At 38.4% G+C, this 22,494-nt stretch overlaps 1 protein-coding gene across 7 annotated transcripts in view; it reads right to left on the bottom strand.

The window, feature by feature from the left end:
- KIDINS220 (kinase D interacting substrate 220) overlaps positions 1-22,494 on the bottom strand; it is a 96,310-nt gene that overhangs the window by 5,036 nt on the left and 68,780 nt on the right. For 3 of the 7 annotated variants that reach the window (XM_030311691.1, XM_030311690.1, XM_030311692.1), the window contains exons 23-30: positions 19,966-20,144; positions 18,425-18,651; positions 15,934-16,047; positions 15,118-15,174; positions 9,446-9,478; positions 4,450-4,581; positions 1,874-1,972; positions 632-868 (exon numbers count right to left, since the gene is read on the bottom strand). In XM_030311691.1, the coding sequence (XP_030167551.1) occupies positions 632-868; positions 1,874-1,972; positions 4,450-4,581; positions 9,446-9,478; positions 15,118-15,174; positions 15,934-16,047; positions 18,425-18,651; positions 19,966-20,144 (1,078 nt within the window). The remainder of the gene's footprint in view (positions 1-631; positions 869-1,873; positions 1,973-4,449; positions 4,582-9,445; positions 9,479-15,117; positions 15,175-15,933; positions 16,048-18,424; positions 18,652-19,965; positions 20,145-22,494) is intronic. The other 4 variants (XM_030311693.1, XM_030311695.1, XM_030311696.1 and 1 more) reach the window with 2 other exon arrangements.

Raw genomic sequence — 22,494 nt, 5'->3', positions numbered from 1 at the left:
CTCCCTGGCCTGTCCTCTCTTCTGCATCCTGCTCTGTTTTCCCCTAGTTTCTTTTTCTTATCTTCTCCTCACTCCATCTCATGTGTCTCTCACTGTCCTCTTTATTCCTGATTCTCACCTGGCCTCTCTCTGCTAAGAACACCAGAAAGTGGAACTCACCCATTGCTCACCTCAGATGATAGAAAGAAAATGAGGATCCCTACACACTGGGCATATGTACTGAAAACCAAATTATGCTGTTCAAAGGGGTAATATGTGGCGATTTTCCAATAGAGATGTATCTTAGCCCCTGACTACTGACTTTCACAGGAAAATAGCAAGTGAAGCCTGAACTCTATCGACCAGCCCAACCAAAGTAGCCCGGTTCCCATTTACTCTCTATGCTGTTACCCTAGTGCACTGTTTTAACAGTTCTTACCCATTTCCAAAATGATCTTATTTTTTCTTTATTTTACTGACTGTCCCCTCCAGAAAAGTACAGTTTCTTGAAAATAGGGAGCCCTCTGTCTTGTTCACTGAGGTACTCATTAAGTATTTTCCGAATGACTACATCAACGCACCAAGATATTCTCAGTGAATTAAATATCGCCCTCCCTCTTCAGTAATGTGAAAAATGACATTTAATAAATACCTGCCAACTTAGATTACTGTGACGTGGGGCACCTTCATCTAGGCCAAGGGTATTCAGTTCCTCAAAGCTGAAGTTCAGTGTGTAGGGGGTCTGACTGGAAAGCTCAGTATGAGGCAGTTCGTTGTGGGAGGAGCGCCGAGCAGACTCGCCATGGGGAACCGGGCCGCTGCTGTTCTCACTAAGTAAACGCGAGTCTTCGGGGACCGCTTGGTTTTCTGCACTTCTCATTTCTAGTACCTTAACGGAAGGAAAAAGAACATCAATATCCACACTGACAAATCACAGTTTAGAAGCTTTAAAAATTATTAAAAAAAAAAAATAAAACACTATAAAGTTACTATAATGAAAATGAAAAGGCAGACTTCTTGTGAGTTCCTAATGGATTTGAAATATATCTGCTTATCTTTCACTTCAATTACACTAAAAGAAGTAGTGACAAAATCATCATGTGTACATCATGCGCTAATCTGGCCATTGTGTTATTATTACTTTAGTTTAAAATTTAACTTGACTCTGATGTTATTATTACTTTAGTTCAAAATTCAGTTTATATTTTGTTAACATTTAACAAAACAGAATACAACTGTAGTGTGTCAAAGAGAACCAGAGCCAGAGAGTGGCTGATATGGTGAAAGCAGATTCTAATCAGCAACTATTGCAACTGGGGAAAAGAGAGCTCAAGACAGCACTGAGCCCAATCCAGAAAGCAGTGTGGACAAGCGAGGAGTGGGGTGGGGGTCGGTGGGTGGAAAATCTCTAAGAGGAAACATCAAGGTCAAGGGAATTCTGGCCAAACTAACTTGACAGGATTCTCCGAAAGGCAGGCCAGGGTGATCAGATATCATCTAGGGGGTGATGGGGAACGAGGGGGTTGATCGAGTACCAAAGGCTATCAGATAGCACAGGTGGGAGTCCTTTCTAAACTGACTTCACGTGATCCTTGCTAAAACTGGGCGATGCAGGCCTGGCAAGGACAGACACCGAGGCTGAGGCCTAGAGGCACAGAGAGCCTGGCTAGAGGCAGGTCAAAGAAAAAAGGCTTCGTCAGTGAAAGCGTGGAGAATTGGCAGGTTGCCTCTTCCCCAAATTTCCAAGTGAAATGTCCAAAAGACAAAGGTTACCACACACTGCTGTGGATATTCTGCCTACGAGAATACAGAAAAACAGCAGTTTAGGCCAGTGCTGATCAGCGCTTGCCTTATACACTACTGTAAATAATTCCATAAATATAAGATATCTTACCGTGCTTCTAAAAAGATGCCAGTCCCCAAAATTCATATTCATCTCTTTCTTCAGCTCATCAATGTTACACTGAGCTAACACACGGCCATTTATGTTTGCCTGAATGAAAACAAATGCAAGTAGAAAAACAAAGAAAATATGAGATATTCTGAAACAGTAGCGATTAAAAAGTACCTTTCCATTAGCACTAAAAAAAGTCATTACAGACTAGAAAACACTGACCTAAAAAAGGTTATTAGCCTATGTAATAATACAATACACAAGCTGACTTTGATCAATATCCACCACTCCGTATTTTTTCCAAGTGTCTTAACATGCAAGTAATACAAATCACTCTTCAGGGACCAACCCGAGACCTAACCCTCCCAACTATCTGCCAAACTACCTACACCCTGTCATGAGCAATAAACACAACTGTTAGTTCGTCTCTTCTAATCTTGTAACATATGAACACGAACCGAGGCTTCTGGGAGGGGCAGAGTCATCTGTCCTTGTTAGTGTGTCAGTCACAGACTAAGTTCCAAGTGAGGTAAGTTCTGACAAGCCTGTTTATCAGCTATGTTAGATAACTTCAGCCATGAAGAATGTCCACCCACTAATTTCCCAATTTATTGAATTCACAAAAAATGACTGTATCACATTGGGTCTCTAGAATTCTAGTTTCCCCCAAAGAACGGATGAAATTTTCTTTATTAATAATAGGTACCTTGGCTGATTTTACAAAATACAAAGCCTGGTTTTATTAACTGTGGTAAAATTATGGAGTACTTGTGTTTAAAACTGACAGAATGAGGGCGCCTGGGTGACGCAGTCACACTCCTGATCGCAGCTCAGGTCATGATCTCACGGTTCGTGGGATCGAGCCCAGCATGGGGCTCTGTGCTGACAGTGCAGAGCCTGCTTGGGATCCTCTCTCCCTCTCTCTGCCCCTCCTCTGTTCACTCAAGTTAATTGTGAAGACACAAGTGCACAGAGCAAGCCCATGACAGAGGTCCTGCTGCAGAAATGCAAAGCAGTTCGCAGCACTTAAAAAACCAGGGCTCGGGGCGCCTGGGTTGCGCAGTCGGTTAAGCGTCCGACTTCAGCCAGGTCACGATCTCGCGGTCCGGGAGTTCGAGCCCCGCGTCGGGCTCTGGGCTGATGGCTCGGAGCCTGGAGCCTGTTTCCGATTCTGTGTCTCCCTCTCTCTCTGCCCCTCCCCCGTTCATGCTCTGTCTCTCTCTGTCCCAAAAATAAATAAACGTTGAAAAAAAAAAAAAAAACTTAAAAAAAAAAAAAAAAAAAAAAAAACCAGGGCTAAGATGGGCCTCAGAAGCCAGGGCTGTCAGTAAAGAGCTGAGTGGAAAGCAAATGCTGTCAAGATGGAAACAAAATTGCCCACGATTCAAGTTGGAGGCCTCATCCTTTCCTGATACTACCCAAGTGGCCCGGAGGAGAGAGTCAGGTTTGTACCTTGGAAAGGCAATGCTTGATGCTTTTGCAAATAGGGATCAGCACTAACTAGATCTGTAAGGAAACTGACATCATCTGGAACCTTTCCGACTAAACGTAAGTTAAGATTAGTAAAATGGTATCTCATTTTACATGCTCGTCATTCTTTACAAAACTTTTTTAGATGCCATTCTTTAAAGTAGAGGCTTGTAACTGATGTTCTACTCTACTATAGTAAAAGAAAAAAGCACAGCTTAGTGCAAATATCCACTCTAACAGGGACGCAGGCTTGTATAATATGGGAAGCCTCCCCCGAATCCCAGGCGTCACTGTCCACCTTTGCGGTGGCTGGGAGAGTAGGAAGAATAGGACACAGGAGGAATAAACTTCCTCATGCATGTGAGCCTCGCACACCAAACCTATGAGGGTTCATCAAATGGGACATACTCCTAAGTCCTATTAACACATAAAAGTGAGAACTTGGGGAAAATGAAGCAAGTGTGGTTTACTCTGATAATTATTAAGTCACAAATAATACAAAGAAAATATAACAGAAAAAGCCTTTAAATGTTCTGTGTTGCATATTGGAGACATGAGTTACTGTTTATCTAAATGTGAAGTTCCTCAGAGCTTTGTATTTCTCATCAAGGCATTTTTACTTATATTCGGTCATTTAAAAAATAACATTGTGGGGCGCCTGGGTGGCTCAGCTGGTTAAGCATCTGACTTCAAATCAGGTCATGATCTCACAGTTAGTGCGTTCGAGCCCCACATCAGGCTCTGTGCTGACAGCTCGGAGCCTGGAGCCTGCTTCGGATTCTGTGTCTCCCTCTCTCTCTGCCCCTCCCCTGCTTGTGCTCTGTGTCTGTCTCTCTCTCTCTCTCTCTCTCTTAAAAATAAACATTAAAAAAAATTTAAACAATAACACTGTAATACAGCTACTGTCTTTTATCCACCTATAAACTAAGGACCAGTAGGGCAATTTTAGGATACAAAAGAGCGAGAATCACGTTTCCATTTGGAGCTTTCCCATTGCAACAGAGAATCCATCTTTGAGCTGCTGGAACTGAAAAGTTCATTGTCCACAGAGCCCGTCCCCACACCCTCAGTCCTGCTTCGAGTCAGCAGGTCAGGGTGCACATCACCTTTTTGATTGTTGCACAATACTGAGGCAGCATACTCTGGTCCAGCCCCTCTATTTGCTTCAGTTTCTCACATACCGCATCCACATTCATTGAATTCAGTGATACCACTGCTCCTGAGGCTGGGCCTGACCCCTAGATAAGCCATGGAAAAATACATGTGTGAATAGCATTTCATGCCAGATGCATGTAGCGCATGACAGAGAAACTCTCATGAAGTTACACTAAGAAGTACTCCAATTAATAACAAATTTTCAAACGAAGGTTAAAAACAACAAATATGTGTAGTATGGGAAAATGCCATTAGGGAACAGATTTAGCTACTGTTCTAGTTTAATGAGCGGCTTGTATTCTAGCAAATAAAGCCTGATCAAAACGACTTTTCTATGAAGATAGAGCATTCCGTGAATGAAGCCTAGGCCAACTTCTCAAATGTTTACAGCCTGACCGCAGAAAAGTAGGGTACAGCCCTTAATCACAGGAAGGACAGGGGGTTAAAAAAAAGGAAAGGAAAAAAAAGGAACAAAGAGGGAAAATTCAGATGACTGTATTATAAAAATACAAAAGGTAAATGTATGAAATAATTTTTTAAATGCCTATACTGAACAGCTTTAAATGTCTCTACATACTAGCTTGATAGTCTATGAGAGCTGAAGTTTTCACACCTTGACCAGATTTTATATCCAAGGAATTTAAAATTTCCCTTTAAGAATCTATACAATAAGCACGTAAATATAAAACAGAAATATTACTTCTTACCACAGGTAAAAGTAAATACAATCCATTAAAATGTGGTTTCATTTAAAAGAAAAATCACAATAATAAATAATTCTAGTACTTACTTAGAAGAAAAACAACTTCTGAATGTGGTGACGTACTAAAGAAGTGTTTGCCCTGTGGTCAATTATATATGGATCTCCTCAATTATAGGTGTGGACATTGAGGTCTAAACAGGTTAAGTTTTGACTTCAAAGTCATAGAACAAATAGCTAGTTAGTAGCAGATTTGTACCAGAACCCTAACTTATCAGGTCTTACAACTTCCTATTTCCCTTGTTCCAACGGACTATTTTTGAAGAATTTAAAGAAACTAGGGGGCACCTGGGTGGCTCAGTCGGTTAAGCGTCCGACTTCAGCTCAGGTCATGATCTCTCAGTTTGAGAGTTCAAGCCCCGAGTCGGGCTCTGTGCTGACAGCTCAGAGCCTGGAGCCTGCTTCGCATTCTGTGTCTCCTCCTGTCTCTGCCCCTCCTATGCTCATGCTCTTTCTCTGTCTCTTGGTAATAAATAAACATTTAAAAAAATTTTTAAAAAGAAAAAAATTTAAAGAAACTATAACCACAATAAAGAAAAGACAAACCAACTAGTATAGCAGATAAAGACAACATTCAAATGATCTGCCCTGTATACCACTCAATCTAACTTAATAATATCCTATCCTCAAGGATGTGTAAACATATTTTCTACTGCCTCTTTTACCGTTATCAGGACAAAAATACACGATAACACAGCCAAAACTGCCTATTACCCGGTTGCTAAACGTAATTTGTAATGTGAGAGCACATACACACAAACAGCATATACACAGCACGTAGCTTTATTATATATAAATATAGCTAGGGAATGAGACCGTATTGAACAGGGAGTTGGAGTATTAATTTTATGACAGTTAGGGAATCTCTGCAAGTTAACAAGTATGAGACGGACCCATAAAAGTTTGGAAGTTAATGACTTGGAATATACTGCACCAAACATGTTTACTCAGAGTTCGTTTTTAATTAAATGTAAATTTGAAACATGCATATATTATACGGTCCGAGGTACAACTGCTTCAAAAAATACTAACAGCAAAACACTAGTATTTCCATAATTTGGTTTTCCTATCTCTATACATAGTTCTATTTTCTGCCTGGATGAGTATAGCCAATATTCAACATGCTAATTATCCAGTATCTACTATAGAAATTTAAAATGCTTTTTATGAATTCTTAATAACCATATTGGTTTTATCTTCCTTTCCTTTTAAACAGCTTTATCGAGATATAATTCACATACCCTACAATTCTCCCTTTAAAAGTGGATGATTCAGTGGTTTTTAGTATACTTGCATAGTTGTAAAACCATTACCACAATCCATTTTGCGACATTTTCATATCCCTAAAAAGAAATCCCTGTACCCGTTAGTAGTCATTCTCCACCCTTCAACATCCATTCCCAACCCCTGTCAACTACTAATCTTTCTGTCTCTAGACCTGCCTATCCGGGACTTTTTATATAAATGGAGCCACACAACATGTGACCCTTTGTGTCTGGCTTCCTTCAGTTAGGATCATGTTTTCAAGGTTCATCCGTGTCACGGCGTGCGTAGGCACTTCATTGTTTTTACTGGAGAATGATATTCATCTTTTAAATGGTCTTCATTGCTGCCTTCCAAACATTTTTATTCCTCAACCTGTCTCTTCTCTCTGGATGCATTTATGCTTTACATATTCTTGGTTCAAAAGTCACAGCTTGATCAACAAAATAATTATCATAATGGATTATAACTTATTCTGTATAGAATGAGTCCATACTGCCATAAAGGAACAACTGAGTAAGTGAAATAATTAAGTGAAAATAAGTAACTGAGTAAATAATTGAGGAATAAAAAGACAGCTTTTCCTAATAGAATTGAATTAATAATTATAGAAGAAAGAAACAGAAAGTTACCATTAAGAAAGCACCACAACAAGAGTGGTTGTATCTAAGATGCATCCATGTGTACTGAACTTAATGGGCAAAAGTATAAGTAGAAACAGGATATTTGCAGAGTATCAAAGTATCTCTCCCAAGATATTTATTCGTTAAAAAGGGGAAAATACAACTTTACAGTGTTGAGACCTGGCAGAGGCCGCCTTACCCAAGTGATTAAGGTTAGCATTAGCAGCAGTAAGACTCCGGCCCAGCACAGACCCTCTAACAGGATGCGCTGAGAAGGGCATGGCACCACCCGTGTGGGTCTCTTACCAGAGACATATAACCTCCAGCTGACAAACCCAAACAGAGGGACAGTCTGTAAAAGACCTGACCGGTATTCTTCAGAAGCGATAATCAAGGTCATGAAAGACAAGGAAGGACCAAGGAACTGTCACAGATCAGAGAACTCTAAGGAGAAATATAAACAAACACAACTAGATTGGCTCTTGGGCCAGAACAACGACATTAGTGGAAAACCGGTGAAATTCAAAGTCTGTAGGTAGTTAACAGTATCGTACCGATTTTAACTTCTGCTCTTAAACAGTATGCTACAGTCATGAAAGATGTTAACACGAAGGGAATACTATTTTTATACCTTTTCTTTAAGTCTAAAATTATTTTAAAGTAAAAAGGTTTTTTTAATCCCCCAAAAACTCTATTTCTGACTATGCTAAAAAGGAAAAGTATCATAGACATGGAACAAATTAACTCTGTCAGCTCGGGGGGAAACGTAAACTTTTAGAGTATCTTATTTCCACAGAGAATCTGGGAGCTCAGCGATAGAGCAATGCTGATAGATACCACTGTTGTCCTTCGAAAAAACAAAGTTCCACATAATTTTACTTTTATGCACCTTTAAAACGTTTGCATTTTATCAATTATTTTATTTTTTTTTTAAATTTTTTTTCAACGTTTTTTATTTATTTTTGGGACAGAGAGAGACAGAGCATGAACGGGGGAGGGGCAGAGAGAGAGGGAGACACAGAATCGGAAACAGGCTCCAGGCTCCGAGCCATCAGCCCAGAGCCTGACGCGGGGCTCGAACTCACGGACCGCGAGATCGTGACCTGGCTGAAGTCGGACGCTTAACCGACTGCGCCACCCAGGCGCCCCATTATCAATTATTTTAAAACATAATTTCTGTATCACTGGGGATGATGCAGAAAATATATACTCTCTGAATGACTTTTAGAAGCTTTATAAGAAAAGATAAACACACACATGATCATAAGATCCCAAAGCCAGAGTCTGACTCCTGGTTATATGTAGGTAGGACTTTTTCAAGATGAGGAGTAAATTATCAATAAATTAAAATATGTTACATTGGAGAAATGGTAATTACCTGCCAGGTCTTTTCTAAAATAATCACATATAGGGGCGTGTGGGTGCTCAGTCAGTTAAGGATCCAACCCTTAATTTCTGTTCAGGTCATGATCTCACAGGTTTGTGAGATCGAGCCCCATGTGGGGCTCCATGCTAACCGTGCAGAGCCTGCTTGAGATTCTCTCTTTCCCTCTCTCTCTGACCCTCCCCACCGCACAGGTACAGGCATATGCGCTCTCTCTCCAAATAAATAAACATACATTTAAAATAATCACATATAATACAATTATTTTGAAACCAAATGAGTCTTAGTAATCAAAATAATGATTTTTGGATGGAAACCTCATAAAAGGACAAAGAGTACCAAAGTGATAAGGAAAAAGAGTACTTAATAATTCAACAGGTAAATGAATAGAAAACTAATTATATTACTTTGACAAAATACAGAATGGTAATATTCTAAAGTTTATCATGCATTCTTATTTGAAATATATCAGCTATCAGTCTAGAACAGATCATTTCAACATATATCACAATTTATTTTTAAAAAATTTCTAATGCAGATATTTGAATACAAAAGATGTTAGTTTGTTTAAACTGTTAAATGTAAACTTCAAAATGCACACAAGTCAGAATTTCTTTAGGGAAAAGTAAAGCTAACAAAACAGACCGAAATTGCCTTGATGCAACTATATTATCTTATATTGTAAGTAGATTAAAACTACACTCTGAAACACTATCGTTTTGGTAAATTTATCAAATAAGCTTAGAAGTGATTAGCCAGAATGAGAGCCATGCAAAGGCTAAAAGCGGCTATTAAAATAAACTCGGGCACCGAAATAAGCACAGGTGTATCAACAGCCCAGCGCGAGGTGCCAATGGCTGCTTCTAATAGTCTAATAAGAAAAGTGAGTAGGAAGATTTCACTGAAAGTTTCTGTACCTGTCTTTGTTTGTTAAACCCAGAGTCACACGGCTTTAAGGAAGGAATAAAACAGAATGAAGGACACGAGCTTAAGTAAAACATCAAATAGGCACATGTAATAAACACAGGCAGCACGCTTGTCACCCCTCAGACACCTCTGCAGCAGCACCAGGCAAGGAACACACATGCGCAGTTGCACACACGCGCACACACGCACACACACAGGTTAGTGTGATGTCATTAACATGCTCTTGGTAACATTAAAACTGTACTCTCAGAACATATAGTCTTTCTATTAAAAGAATAAATCATGGGCCATACATTCAACAGGAGAACCAGGTAAATAAAATTTGCTGTGAAAAGTCAATATTCCTACCACCTACCAGTATAAAATTAATATTTAGATATTCTAATTAAAAACTGCAACTGAAGAGAACCACTTTACTAATAAGATTTAAGCACTTGGAATTCACGTGAGCACCTCATAAAATGAAATATTATCTAGCCACACTATGCTTAATGTTCAGAAATCTACTTTTCAGATTTGGGGTTTGTTTCACTGGGCATCTGGCACATGATCGATGCACTAAAATACCATTTGAAAAGAAAGCCTTAAGAGCCTTATGGCTCAAGAAATCCTAAACGTAAGGCAGAAAGTATCTGCATACTGTGATTAACAGAACGATTTCAGTGATGTAGATTTTTTAAAACTTCCATTGAAAGCCGATGCCACTGTTACTGATTATTCTTCTATACCCACTAGGGTGGTGGTAAAAATTGTTAAATAGTGAAAATAATCTACAGATGACTGACAATACTGATTCAAAGTTAACTTACAACATTGTTTTAATAAAGGGCAGGGCCCTGCTAGCCTGATGTCAATGTTGTCCTTTTAACACATTCAGTATCTGCAACACCTAATGGGAATCTTTTCTTCTAATTTACATATCTACCTTATAAACAGGATTTTCAGAAAGTTACTATATATGTTAATTACATATAAATGTATTATATATTATATAACATATATATGTATATATATATTGCGCATATATATATATTGCGCATATATATATATATATATATATATACACACACATGGAGACTTGAAAAAAGGAATGCTAATGAAATTAGCTTAGTATAAGATAGCCAAAACACAAAAGAAAGCTGTTGTTGACCTAGCTGGAAAACATAACTCACTCTTCAGATTGCATGAGAAATAATGAGGTCAAAGTTGACAGATTAACACTACATTTTAAGGGCAGCCTTTTAAAAAAAGTACCAAAACCTGCAATGAACACGATTTCATGTTTTAACCTCTAACTGTACACCAGAGTTTCAATGATATCATTACTGCAGTATATTTCTGTGGAAATATCTCCACCAATTTTGTGGCAGTTTATTAATCGCTTAGGGAAAGAAAGTTTTCTTGGGTCGAAGTCTGGCACAAAGACTTTCGAGCCTGAGGTGAATGCAATTTTTCACTATATTATTAAAGGAAAAATAAGTGAATACTTTTCCATACTGGAACGGAATAAAAATGCACTTCTAAATCACTTTACAAAGCAGGAATGACCCCGACAGAAGCCACTGAGAGGGGACAGGTGCCTGCACTCTACGTAAAACCTAAGACATGCCCACTCCTTACCCACGGCGTCCTTAGCTTTCTTGTCCAAGTCTGCTCCTGAACAATGAGAGACAGCTTGATTTGGACATATACTTGTTTGAAAACAGGTTTAAGTTCTAAGCCAGTGGTGGAAATAAAAATTATCTACTATCAAGCCCCATCTTTTTTTACTTTTTACTGAGTTACTCCAACTGGATCCAGTTTAATGAAAACCAAGACCTTCATTTTTAACGCCTGTATTAATTCCACCATTTTCATCAACCTCTAACAGCACGCTGGAAATAAGGATACTGTTCTCGACACTGCCTTTGCGGTTCTGAAGCTCTTCGCAATTGTACTTTGTACTATTTATCTTCATGCCTTTGCAATGTGGTATAAAAGTGATCTAAATAAAGCTGTCTAAAGGTATCGAGTAAACCCTGTGGCAGAGAAGGCTGAGAAGGAATGACCTCAGAGTCCTGATAATTCCTGCGGCAGCCTTCAAACCTAGAAGCTCGATGCGGGTAGGAGTTCCATCAGTTTTCTTCACTGCTGCATCCCACTAGAATAGTGCCTGGGAGATGCTCAAGTTTGTGCAGCCAGTGAGTGATCACACAGGCATTGGTAGTAGTCCGCGCTAAATAATTCAAGGAAGGATAAAAGGGTAAAGAGAGGCTGTACCATTCCTTCTTTCGAAGGACTGCTTTTCAGTGAAATACAGCTTCCACCACGAGCAGCATGCCTTAAATAAAAAGACTGAATACTCCTATGAGCAACCTGAAATACCGCAACAAAATGCCCCGAGGAGGCCTGGCAGGAGATAAGCCCTCCCCTATTGGGTCCTTCCCTTCATGGTCCCAGGATGCTCGGATGCCACTATTTCCTAGTGGGAATCGGACCGAGAGAAAGTAAAGGCACCGAGTAAATTCCCTAGAAGGCTGTCAAAATCTAAAAGTATTCAGAGCACTCAACCCAGAAATCCTTCTAAATTCTAAGAAAACAAACTGATGGACACCTTTCGGGCCACAGAAGCATCAACAGATAAAAGACTGAGTTAATCTACACTGAATGGTGTATTTGTACACTGCTCCCACTATTGAGACACAGGTCATTTAATTTAACATGGAACAGTTTTAGTTTCTGAGTCTTTAAAGCTCCATGAAATTTGCCTTTGGTGTAGTAATAATAATCACTAAGTACTTAAAGTATGCTAAGGCTGAGTAATCCTTAAGTCAAACCTATGGGGTAGGCCTGCATTTTCCAGATGAGGAAGTTGGGTATCCAAGATGTTAAGTAGTTTGTCCAAGGCAAAGAGCTAACCACCAGGGTCTATTTGACTTAAGATCAAATACCTGGCTAAGTCATGCTTAGTATTAACAGGAGCAAAGAAGGCAGCGTGTCTGAGGACTGGGTTGTGACACAGGCCACATGGATCCTCGTCATACATCTATCTGGCGCTCCCCTCCAGTAAACCTCAGGGAAATCTCCCAGACCCAGTCTCGAACGTTCTTCTGTACCACGAAGCCGAACGAGGCCACAGGTACTAGAGTTCCTGAGGATCCTCAAGAGGCAGGGTAAGTCCAAGGTGGGGACCAGAGTTCTGCTTTTACTGGTTTTAGGAACCAGAGTCCTGATTAATATTTCATTTCTGAAAAGAACTTCTCTGCCTTAAAAGCTCCTTTCTAGCTGTGATATTCTGGGGAACATATATCTTGGGTCCAATGTTAATTTTTTGCCCAGTTTTATAAGATTTGGCATATATTTTCTCTAGTATAAAATTATTTTTTAAAGTTAGCATAGAGTCTTGTATTTTACATCTTCACTTTTGTGAAACACTTGGACATACCAATAACCTGCCTGGTAAGTCCTTGGCTGTCCTTCGCAAGCAAGCTATAATCATTACAGTGTTCCTTTAATTAAGTGAGAAAACCCAATTGTTTTCATAAGGCTCTACTTTATGAAGGTTTATCAAAATTCCTTACGGTAAAAAAAGATGGGACCACTTATACTGAAAATCCCAGTTGGTTAACTCTTACAGTCTTGCTTTATTGGTGGTATTCTATATTTATTTTTACTCATCATTCTGTGTCCGTAATGACAAGACAATTTGTCCCAAGATGTTTGTGTAGCTCCTGACTTATCTATAAGCGCCTCTTGTCATCACCTCCTGCATACAGGGGGACAGCTGAATGAGCAGACGGACTCAATCCACAGGCCTGTTATCTCAGAAATCTACCATTTTCTACTACAGGACTGGAAAGCCATATGAGCCATGAAGAGCTAGCTATTTTTTACATTAACTACTGCTATGTTGATTCAGCTCTAAAGATCCCAGACAAGGTTCCCACGTACAGATACTTCTCCACATTTCCACCACTGCTTTTAATTTGGCTTTGAACTACGTGTCTACTTTTACTAGTCTTCTACCAAACAAATTTTACATGCCATTGTCATTGTTAATTTCTTAAAAGCAAAAAAAGCGTGATAAGCATTTATTATTCACTAGGCCAATCACAAAACTACCTTTTAATGTTAAAAGAACAGCAAATAGTATGGTTATTTTACTAAACAAAGGCACTAATGTAGGCAGAGCACCTTTCTGCTTTGTTATTGGGTTTCTAAACACATCGCAAGAATTGCATTATTTCCCCTTCCCCAAAAACCCATTTCCAATTTGCTTGATGCTCCTTCACTGGTCCCTGAAAGAAACTACAGATATCTTTTAATTATAAGTCTTTGTCCACACACTCAAGCATGGGAATAGCGACTATTTCAGCATGTCTGTGTCATTAAGACCATCAAATTCTTTACAGTATCTGATTTTCATCAAAAGTTTGCTAAGGAATTTTAGCTTAGAGAATTGCATTACATGCACGAAGGTATGTATGAAAGGCTCTCTGACTAAACTAAAAGTCATTCTTGCATACAGTGGCAATGATCCACGGATAAAAGATTCCCCCAACACCCAAACAGAATTATAGTGGTTTATTGTGTCTATTATTCCTGGATAATTGGAGTCACTCAAACACTTCGCTGAAACATTAATGACTTAAAAAGAATCATCAGCTCCTCAGTGAAAACACCAAGATGGTTCTTTCTCTTAGAGAAACTCCGAGAAACTCAAAGTTTCTCAAAGAAAAACTCAAAGAAAATTAAAGAACTATTGCCTACCCAAATGCATGTTTTAAGTTAAAAATTGTGGGTAAGCTCAGGATGTAGTATTTCCCCACATTAATTCTAACCGTCACGCCGCATTTTAGCAGAGCTCTAGCTTAAACTGATCATGTTTACACGGGCATAACGTTCTGTAAATTAATCAGTAGACATTAAAATACAGAGTGGGTTCCTAAATTCCACACTGAGTAAATGAAGATTTTCAGGCTCATCACATTAAACAAATCTCTTATTAAATACAAAGTCTTGAATGAATGATAAATATATGAAATGATTTCCTATACAGTTTTTTAAAAGAAACTCGCCTTAAGGCGTTAGCCAAAAAAAGGTTTAAAAAATTCCAGTTATATAATGAACCACCTGCTTATCTAAAAATTTTATTTTAATAAATATACAGATAAAGAAAAATAGTACATTCACGCTAAGGTTTCACAAACTGTGGACACCTAGATTAAGAATGAGACACTACAGATCCGTTTTGGTCTACACCATCTAGCTGATAATGTGCTTTTGTGCCCTCAAGGGGGATTTGGGAAACTTTCAGAAGTGTTCCATGCGTGCAGTACCAACTGCAGGCCGAAGAACACCACCAGTCAAAGGTGAAAACAGCTCAATACCAAGGAACAAATACCACCAACTGACTGCTCCTGGTGGCTGCTGTAAAAAACAAAGCCCATCCCGGTGTCATTGAAAAAGGGGAAAAAGAGTTGAGTGAATAGAGGGTAAAGTTAAGCATTAGCTTTTAAATGAATCCGTGAGCTCTCATTATTAGTATTCAGCTACTCTACAAGAGCAGCCATCACAGCACAGAGGCAGAGTTAGGGAACTGCTGTCACCACAACTAAGACAGTCGTTCCTGCTGCAGAAGCGATGACAGGCCCGTGTTCCCAGCACAAGGCTACGCCGTTACCCTCAAGGAGTCTGTGGGTGAAGGAAGCCCCTCAGCAGCATCCTCCTTGATAACCTCCTAACAACACAAAACAAGAGTGTGGGTGAAAGGTGAGGGGGGCCGAGCCGTAGGGTGATGAATGAACATGGCACTAACACGACCACAGACAACACCGAAACCTGCGCGTGATTGGAGCGTCCCTCGGCGACACTTAAATTTTAAATAAACAGTTGAAGTTCTACAGCTTTTATCTTCTCACTTATAAAAATATGTTAACGGGAAATCTCTTTTTTTTTTTTCCATTGTTAAACTGACCATTAGGAACACCTGGTAATTTACAATGTATTTTGTTTTGGATTGGATTCAATCACACATTTGAATAATTCCCTATCCTATTTAATTTCTGCCATTAGATTAAAATGCTCCTCCAATATATCCTTGAACTTTTATACCATGGGGCTAGCATATATACGTGTACATGTGCATATATATATACAGATACCATGTATGTACGTTTTCTTAAAAAGATATTAGAAATGAGCAGATGTAAAGGTTTAGTTTTTAAAGTTTTGGTAACAAACACTGCATCATAAGCCAGAAACTCTGGTTGTAAACAACTCAACATTTATTCACTGAGGCTGCTAGTCATTTTCCTTCCATAGACATTTACCAGAAATAAAAACAAAACACATTTTATGTTAGTAATAGCTTATGTGTCTTAACGCTATTTATTAAATAAGTTGCATTCTTTTGCTACAGAAAGGAAATAACCAAACTACTAGTGCTGTCTATGTGTCTTATTAGATTAATACTTTAGTTACCCTTTTTTATACTTACTAGGCCATTGCTTTGATCTCTGGGCAAATTCGTTTTTACTGATGGACGTGAGATGAGGTGTTGGGAGCCGCCAGGGTAATACCTTGGCGTGTAAAGGTAGGGGGCAAAGAATGGCTATGGAAAAAACACGTAACAAAAGAAGGGGATAAACAATTACAGAAATCAAAGTGTGATGAGATTTATCAAATGAAACTAACCAACAAAACACAACTCCAAATTTTGAATAATGCAAGTGACAAAACAAAAGAAAAAGTACCTTACTCACAGTCTGTCAGATATTAAACCCAAAGTTAAGACCAGTATTTAAAATTTCATATTGTTGATTTAATATAAGGTTTGTAAGCAACTGAAGTTTTGCACCTTACAATCTGACACAAGAGTCTCTTTTTAACATTTTTACGGGCTTCCATATGTCAGTTTCTAAGTGATTTACAAATATTAACTCACAATCTCCTTAAAAAAGCAGAATGGACTTTTAATAGAATACTGTTCTTTACAAAAAAAGATGAGCTTTAAGTAAGACCAAAAAAAAAGTCTCAACGTATACAAGAACACCTAGCATGGATTCCAAGAATATTACTCCTAGAGCTTACTTTATATCCTATAGTTTAGAGTTTATCTCTTAAATAAGGTGTGTTTATTAATGGGGAATCCATTGTTTAGTGAGATTTGTAACTACTGCCTTTATTTGTAGCCAACTTCACATAAACAGGAGACAGCAAATTATATGGGCTAAACATAAAGATTAAAACTCATTAAGCTTCATTACACTGAAATAACATCCTCCCCTACCTTTTAACTGCTGCCATTTAAGAAAATTGTTCTGCTTTTAACTTTTAGACTGGAAACCTCAGATAACTAGAACAAATAATAACTACATCTAAAAACATGAGAAAATTTTAAGTGTTTTTAAAATGATAAAATGCTATTAAAGCATCACATCAGCCTAGATGGCATGGTAAATTAAAAAAATAAATAAATTTTTTGGTTTCAAAACCTCAACTGTCATCGACCGATCAATGAGCCATTTTATGTGAAACTACAGCAGATTTTAAGACTGCTAAATAAAAAACCTGCATTTCAACACTGTTACCCCACAGTTAACTTTTGTAAATATGGACTACATTATAAAATTCTACTGATCTACCTTTTTCTCCCTGTCTGAATGAAAGAGTAGAATAACATTATTCACAGGACCTCTGTGAATAGTGCCCCTAATTACAGTTGAGCGTGAACAACACAGGGGTTAGGAGTGCTGACCCTCTGAGTAGTCAAAAGTCTATGCATAACTTTTGACTTCCCCAAAACTTAACTACTAATAGCCTACTGGTGACCAGAACAATCAAATAACACATATTTTGCATGTTGTATGCATTATATACTGTTTTCTTATAATAAAGTAAGCTAGAGAAAAAAGTCATAAGGAAGAGAAGATACATTTACAGTACTGTACTGTATTTATCAAAAAACAAAACAAAACAAAACACCAAAAACCCTCTTGGTATAAGTGGATTCACACAGCTCAAACCCGTGTTGTTCAAGGGTCAACTGTACTTAGATGGCCAACATGTTTCAAAAACTGAAATTTTAATTTAAATTCTGGAACTCCTTCTTTGCCACATTTATTCTAAACTTCACTTTCTTCCTAGCTCACGTGAAATTTATTTAGGCATGCAGTTGTTGGCTCCTATGAATACTAGCCTCTATGTTTTTCTCAGATTAAACTAAAGAGGGAGACAACAAAAATAAGAAACTGTAACGGACCTTAGAGTATGGTTCCAGAAAGTACACAAGGAGGGTTCAATGCTCCATTTTCCAGTAGGAAATATTAGTATTTAAGATCATTATGGTGGGTGTAGCTTGGGCTACTAACCTTGACAGGGTCTGTATACCACTGATACTTGTGCTTTCATCTTTTTAAGTAGAAAATTATCATATTTATACTAAGTAAACAATTATACATGACTGCCAAAACTTGAAATATAACTTTAGAAATGGGCCACCGGGCTGTTATTTGGCAATAACATCTGAATCCTACAAGCAGCATCTGCCATCATTATCTCACGCTTAAAAGCTGTAACACACATTAAATATGGGTTTACTAAACTACTGTGGAAATTCAAGTTCACCATTGTTTTTAAATGCCAATGTAATTACACCAAACATAACAAATGCAACATTTCTTTATGAACAAATAGAGAAACAGCTCCCTTCGTAGCACAGGACAGTCACTGATGACCCTGTGGAGTTCACTTTCTTATAAAAACAAAAAGCATCTCTAACATTCAGACTCCATTGAGATCTAGAACCCGTCCAAGTGAAAAATTCTTTTGATTTTTAAAAAATCATGTACTTTAAATTCCATCTTAACATTTTTCCTATTTTAAAGCTAAAGTGCCATTTCAAAACAATAATAGGATCCACAGCAGAAAACTTCTGATATTTCCCCCAAACAAGTTCTTAAAATTGAGGATTCCCAGCACTCTCTTACCCTGTTGTAGAATGGATGCTGGGGTCCCGTCATCCCACTGTAATAGCTGCTGTGAGGCTGGGGAGACACGACCCCACCTCCAAACGGTCCGTTGAAGGAAGTAGAAGAAGAACAGACAGACGGAGGCTGACTGTAGCCTGACGGTGGCCTTGGAGGAGCTTCGTGTAAAGGCAGCGGGGGGTATGCAAGTCCGCCGATATTAATCTGGTCCCTCGCAGCACGAACATCTAAAAGATTAAATGATACCCCAGAAGGCAAAAGGAAACAGGACTTTAGTAATTAGTCCAACTATCACCTCCTTCTTCGGTTACCAGACAGAGACATGCTTTTTTCACTTGCCAAGAATTCCAACTGGCTTAAAGGAGACAGGAAATCTTGGCTCGGAAAACCTTGTCCATAGTCATTCCAGAGAGGAAAAACCCAACTAGTTTGCATTAAAGCTTTTGTCACCATTTGAAAAGTCACCATCTGGATTCTTCTCTTCAGTTACCAGAGCAATAATTTTTTCTTTGACTTTTTAAGGTACTTGTGCTATTCTAACAATTGTTTATGATCCATTAAGTGTTACTATTAATAATTCACACCTGTCTGATATTAATAAATACAATGATCGCTAAGCTGTGGGCTTGCAAAGTATATGACTCATCCATCTCTGAACAACCACAACCAATTCCATGGCCACACAACACACCTTGACATCAGCCTTATAACTAGTACCTAAAAAAAGAATGTACAAGTAGTTTCAGGCTCTCTCTTCATAACTCCCGGAAAACTCAAAGGCGGGTCAGCAGTGCCACACCAAAGATAACGTGTCTCAATAAAGATTTTGTGTGTGTGCATGTGCATGTAGTGGTGCCTCAAGGACAAGTGAAATTATTCCAAAACTTCAACGTCACTATCCTCAATTTCCAGTCCACAAATTTAAGTTAAAATTTAGATAACCATATTTTGCCCCCTCGGATAAAGACTCCTATATTAAGCTTGGTCACAGAAAAATTACAATGGGCTGACATCTTAGTTTTTTTTTTTTTTACATTTATTTATTTTTAGAGACAGAGAGAAACAGAGCACAAGTGGGGGAGGGGCAGAGAGAGAAGACGACACGGAGTCCGAAGCAGGCTCCAGGCTCTGAGCTGTCAGCACAGAGCCCGACGCGGGGCTCGAACTCACAAACCGTGAGATCATGCCCTGAGTCGAAGTCAGATGCCTAACCGACTGAGCTACCCAGGCGCCCCATAATGGGCTGACATCTTAAAATGGTGACTATATCTCAAAATTTGACTCTCAAGCAGTTAAGTCAGGTGTGTGGGTTCTCATGAAAAATATTAGAATAAAATGAATTTAATAAATAACATTACTTAACATTTTCTAAGGAATGTCAAGATTCTTAATCCTCAATTCCACAAATTCTCCTGTGTAGTGCTTGGTTCAGTATTTCCTGGTATCTCATGGAGCAAGAGAAACTTACATCGCTAAGTTAGAAATGGGAAACATTTTGAGGACTTCAGATAAGAAAAATTAAACTTACTACCAATACCCACCTGCAATAATTTCCCGTAGTTTGGGGTCTAGGTTTACAGTGCATGGCAAAAAGGTTTTTACGTCTCGAGCCACAAGAACTGGGGTCCTTGAAGACAAGAACACTTCAAAGTTTCTTATATCTCCATCTATTTCAAGCAGTGGCTCAACATCTTTAGTTGTTGGAATATTCTTTGATATCCTTAAACAAGAAACAAATGGAAAAGGTCATTAATGTCACTATTAGAAAGGAAAATTCTACATGTAACTTAAAATCTATTCATAAAAATAAATATCACATTACACATCATAAAAAAATTTTAAGGACAAAAAAATTTGCAGTTACAAAATGACTAAACAAGTGTGAGGTCAGAATCAGAACGCCTTTGGCCACAGGCAGGACTCGGGCTAGGGAACAGGAAAGAAAGCAGGTTTTTCAGGCTCTTCACATGTGGATGAGGACCTTTTGGTGAAGGTTAAAGGAGTTACCATTTTACACACAGCAGAGCGAGCCTCAGACAAATGAGCCAGCCTGACCAAAGCCACGCAACTGGGCAAGAGAAGTTGACCAGCTCTCAACCCCACATTTATTATGGAATACCACCGTCCTTAGCTTGCAAAGAAAAGAAGAAGTAAATGATAATTTTTAAATAAATTACATACACTAGAAAAAAGTTAGTACAGGTTTTTCCTGTTTCAAAAAGGTTTTATTTTCTATTTCTTTACTGCTCAGACCCAATCCTGGGCTAGTAGCCAAATATTAAAAGCCATCCGAGGGAAAGCCCAGGGAACAAAATTAGCAAACAAGAAAAGACAGGGTGCCGGTGAGGACACAAGGACAAGGATTTTGTGTTAATGAGCCTCAGGGAGTCTCTTGCACGGACTCACGCACACCTGCACAAAACAGAAGAACCCTCTGATGGGATTACTTTTTAATAAATTAAAATGGCATTCAAACTGATCAGTGATATATTTTAAATGAAATGAAAAACCTAGGAGAATGGTTGCAAAGACTCATTTGCAGAAGTGGCCAAGATTTCAGAGTTTAAACAGTTAAAAAGGTAGTTCATCTGTTTCAGGAGTGGAATATAAAATACTAAGAAGGGAAGCTAGAAAGATTTAGATAAAAACACACAGCTGACAAGTCACATGAAACAAATTAACTGAATTTTAATGCCAGCTCTGCTTAAACTTGAATGTGAACAGTGTTCTCAATATGATGAACAATACTGCTGTTCACAAGCCAACAGTCTACTGCTGGTTTCCAGATTGAAGTCTCGATTCTAACCTTTTGAGCTCAATACGTTAAACTCTTCCACTGAAAGAGATATTTATGTAAATGATAATCTTTTGGCAATGGGCCACTAAAATCATATGTGTCTTTATTTTTCAGATATTTTTCCAAAGGTTAGTATTTAAAGAATTTAAGTAACTTCACTTTTCAATTAAGAGTGAATTTGAATTTCCAGTATTATGAATCATGTGAATTAAAGTTGCCAGCAGTTAAATGGCCCACAGAAAGCATTATAAAGCCTCAGGCATCAATGAGCTCCTGGTAAGTTTAAATGCAATTTCTTTCTATGCTACCAATCTAGCAATACTTGTTAACGCCAACAGCAATGTAAGTTAAAGGCATTCTGATTACAAATGACAGTGGTTTATAGAAAGTCCGTATTAATTCCCTGGCAGAAATTACATAAGCCATTCAAATCGCTTGCATTCAAAATGAGGTCTTAAATTACATGGGGGAAAAAAAAATTTCTATTTTGAATCAAAATATAAACAGGTTCTAAAAGCATAATTTATGAAGAAGGCATGATTTGTCACACTTTATCTAAAAGTAGCTGCCTGATAATGTCATTATTTAATCCTACAAGGTTAAAAAGAAGACAAAATTCCTTCAAAAACTTAGAGAACACTCTTAACTGCCTCACAATTTTATTACCTTAAGACAAATTCAACCCCTACTGGGCTCAAATACATTCGATCAGTGAATGCCCATTTATTAAATAACACTCTATGCACAGAGCACTTTTGAGATTCCGGGATGGAGATGGAACACAGACAGAAAACAGCTCCTCAGCACCACTGCCAATGGGTGTGAAACAAAAGATGAAGTGAAGTCCACATGTGTGGAAAGACCACTGAAAACCCAGAACGCCTCAGGAGCTAACTACGCTCTCTTGTTCGGTCTTGACCCCGCTAATTCCTACTCCCCCTTTGTCTCGACCCAACTCCCCGCCTCTTCAAGCAAGTCTTTCCCAAGAGCAGACCCTCGTAGCACATTTACTTTCCTGCACACCACATATCCCAACCGGAATTTGATAATCATTAGTGGAATTATTTTGTTGATGTCTATTCCCCCTCTAGACCGTAAGTTCCTTTAAAGCTTGGAAGAGGTTCAGTTTTGTTCACTATTGTATCTCCAGAGCCTAGAGCAGAATAGTGTCACATCACTTTTGCTTAATAAATATTTGTAGAACGAATACAAAGAAAAAAATACATTGTTCCCAAAGAGCTCTATTCTTCTGTAATAATTTTCACTGTAATTA

This window comes from Lynx canadensis, chromosome A3 (assembly GCF_007474595.2).
Source record: "Lynx canadensis isolate LIC74 chromosome A3, mLynCan4.pri.v2, whole genome shotgun sequence".
NCBI classification, from domain to species: domain Eukaryota; kingdom Metazoa; phylum Chordata; class Mammalia; order Carnivora; family Felidae; genus Lynx; species Lynx canadensis.
The sequence above is the reverse complement of the archived record's forward strand: the minus strand, read 5'-3'. Positions and strand labels throughout refer to the sequence as shown.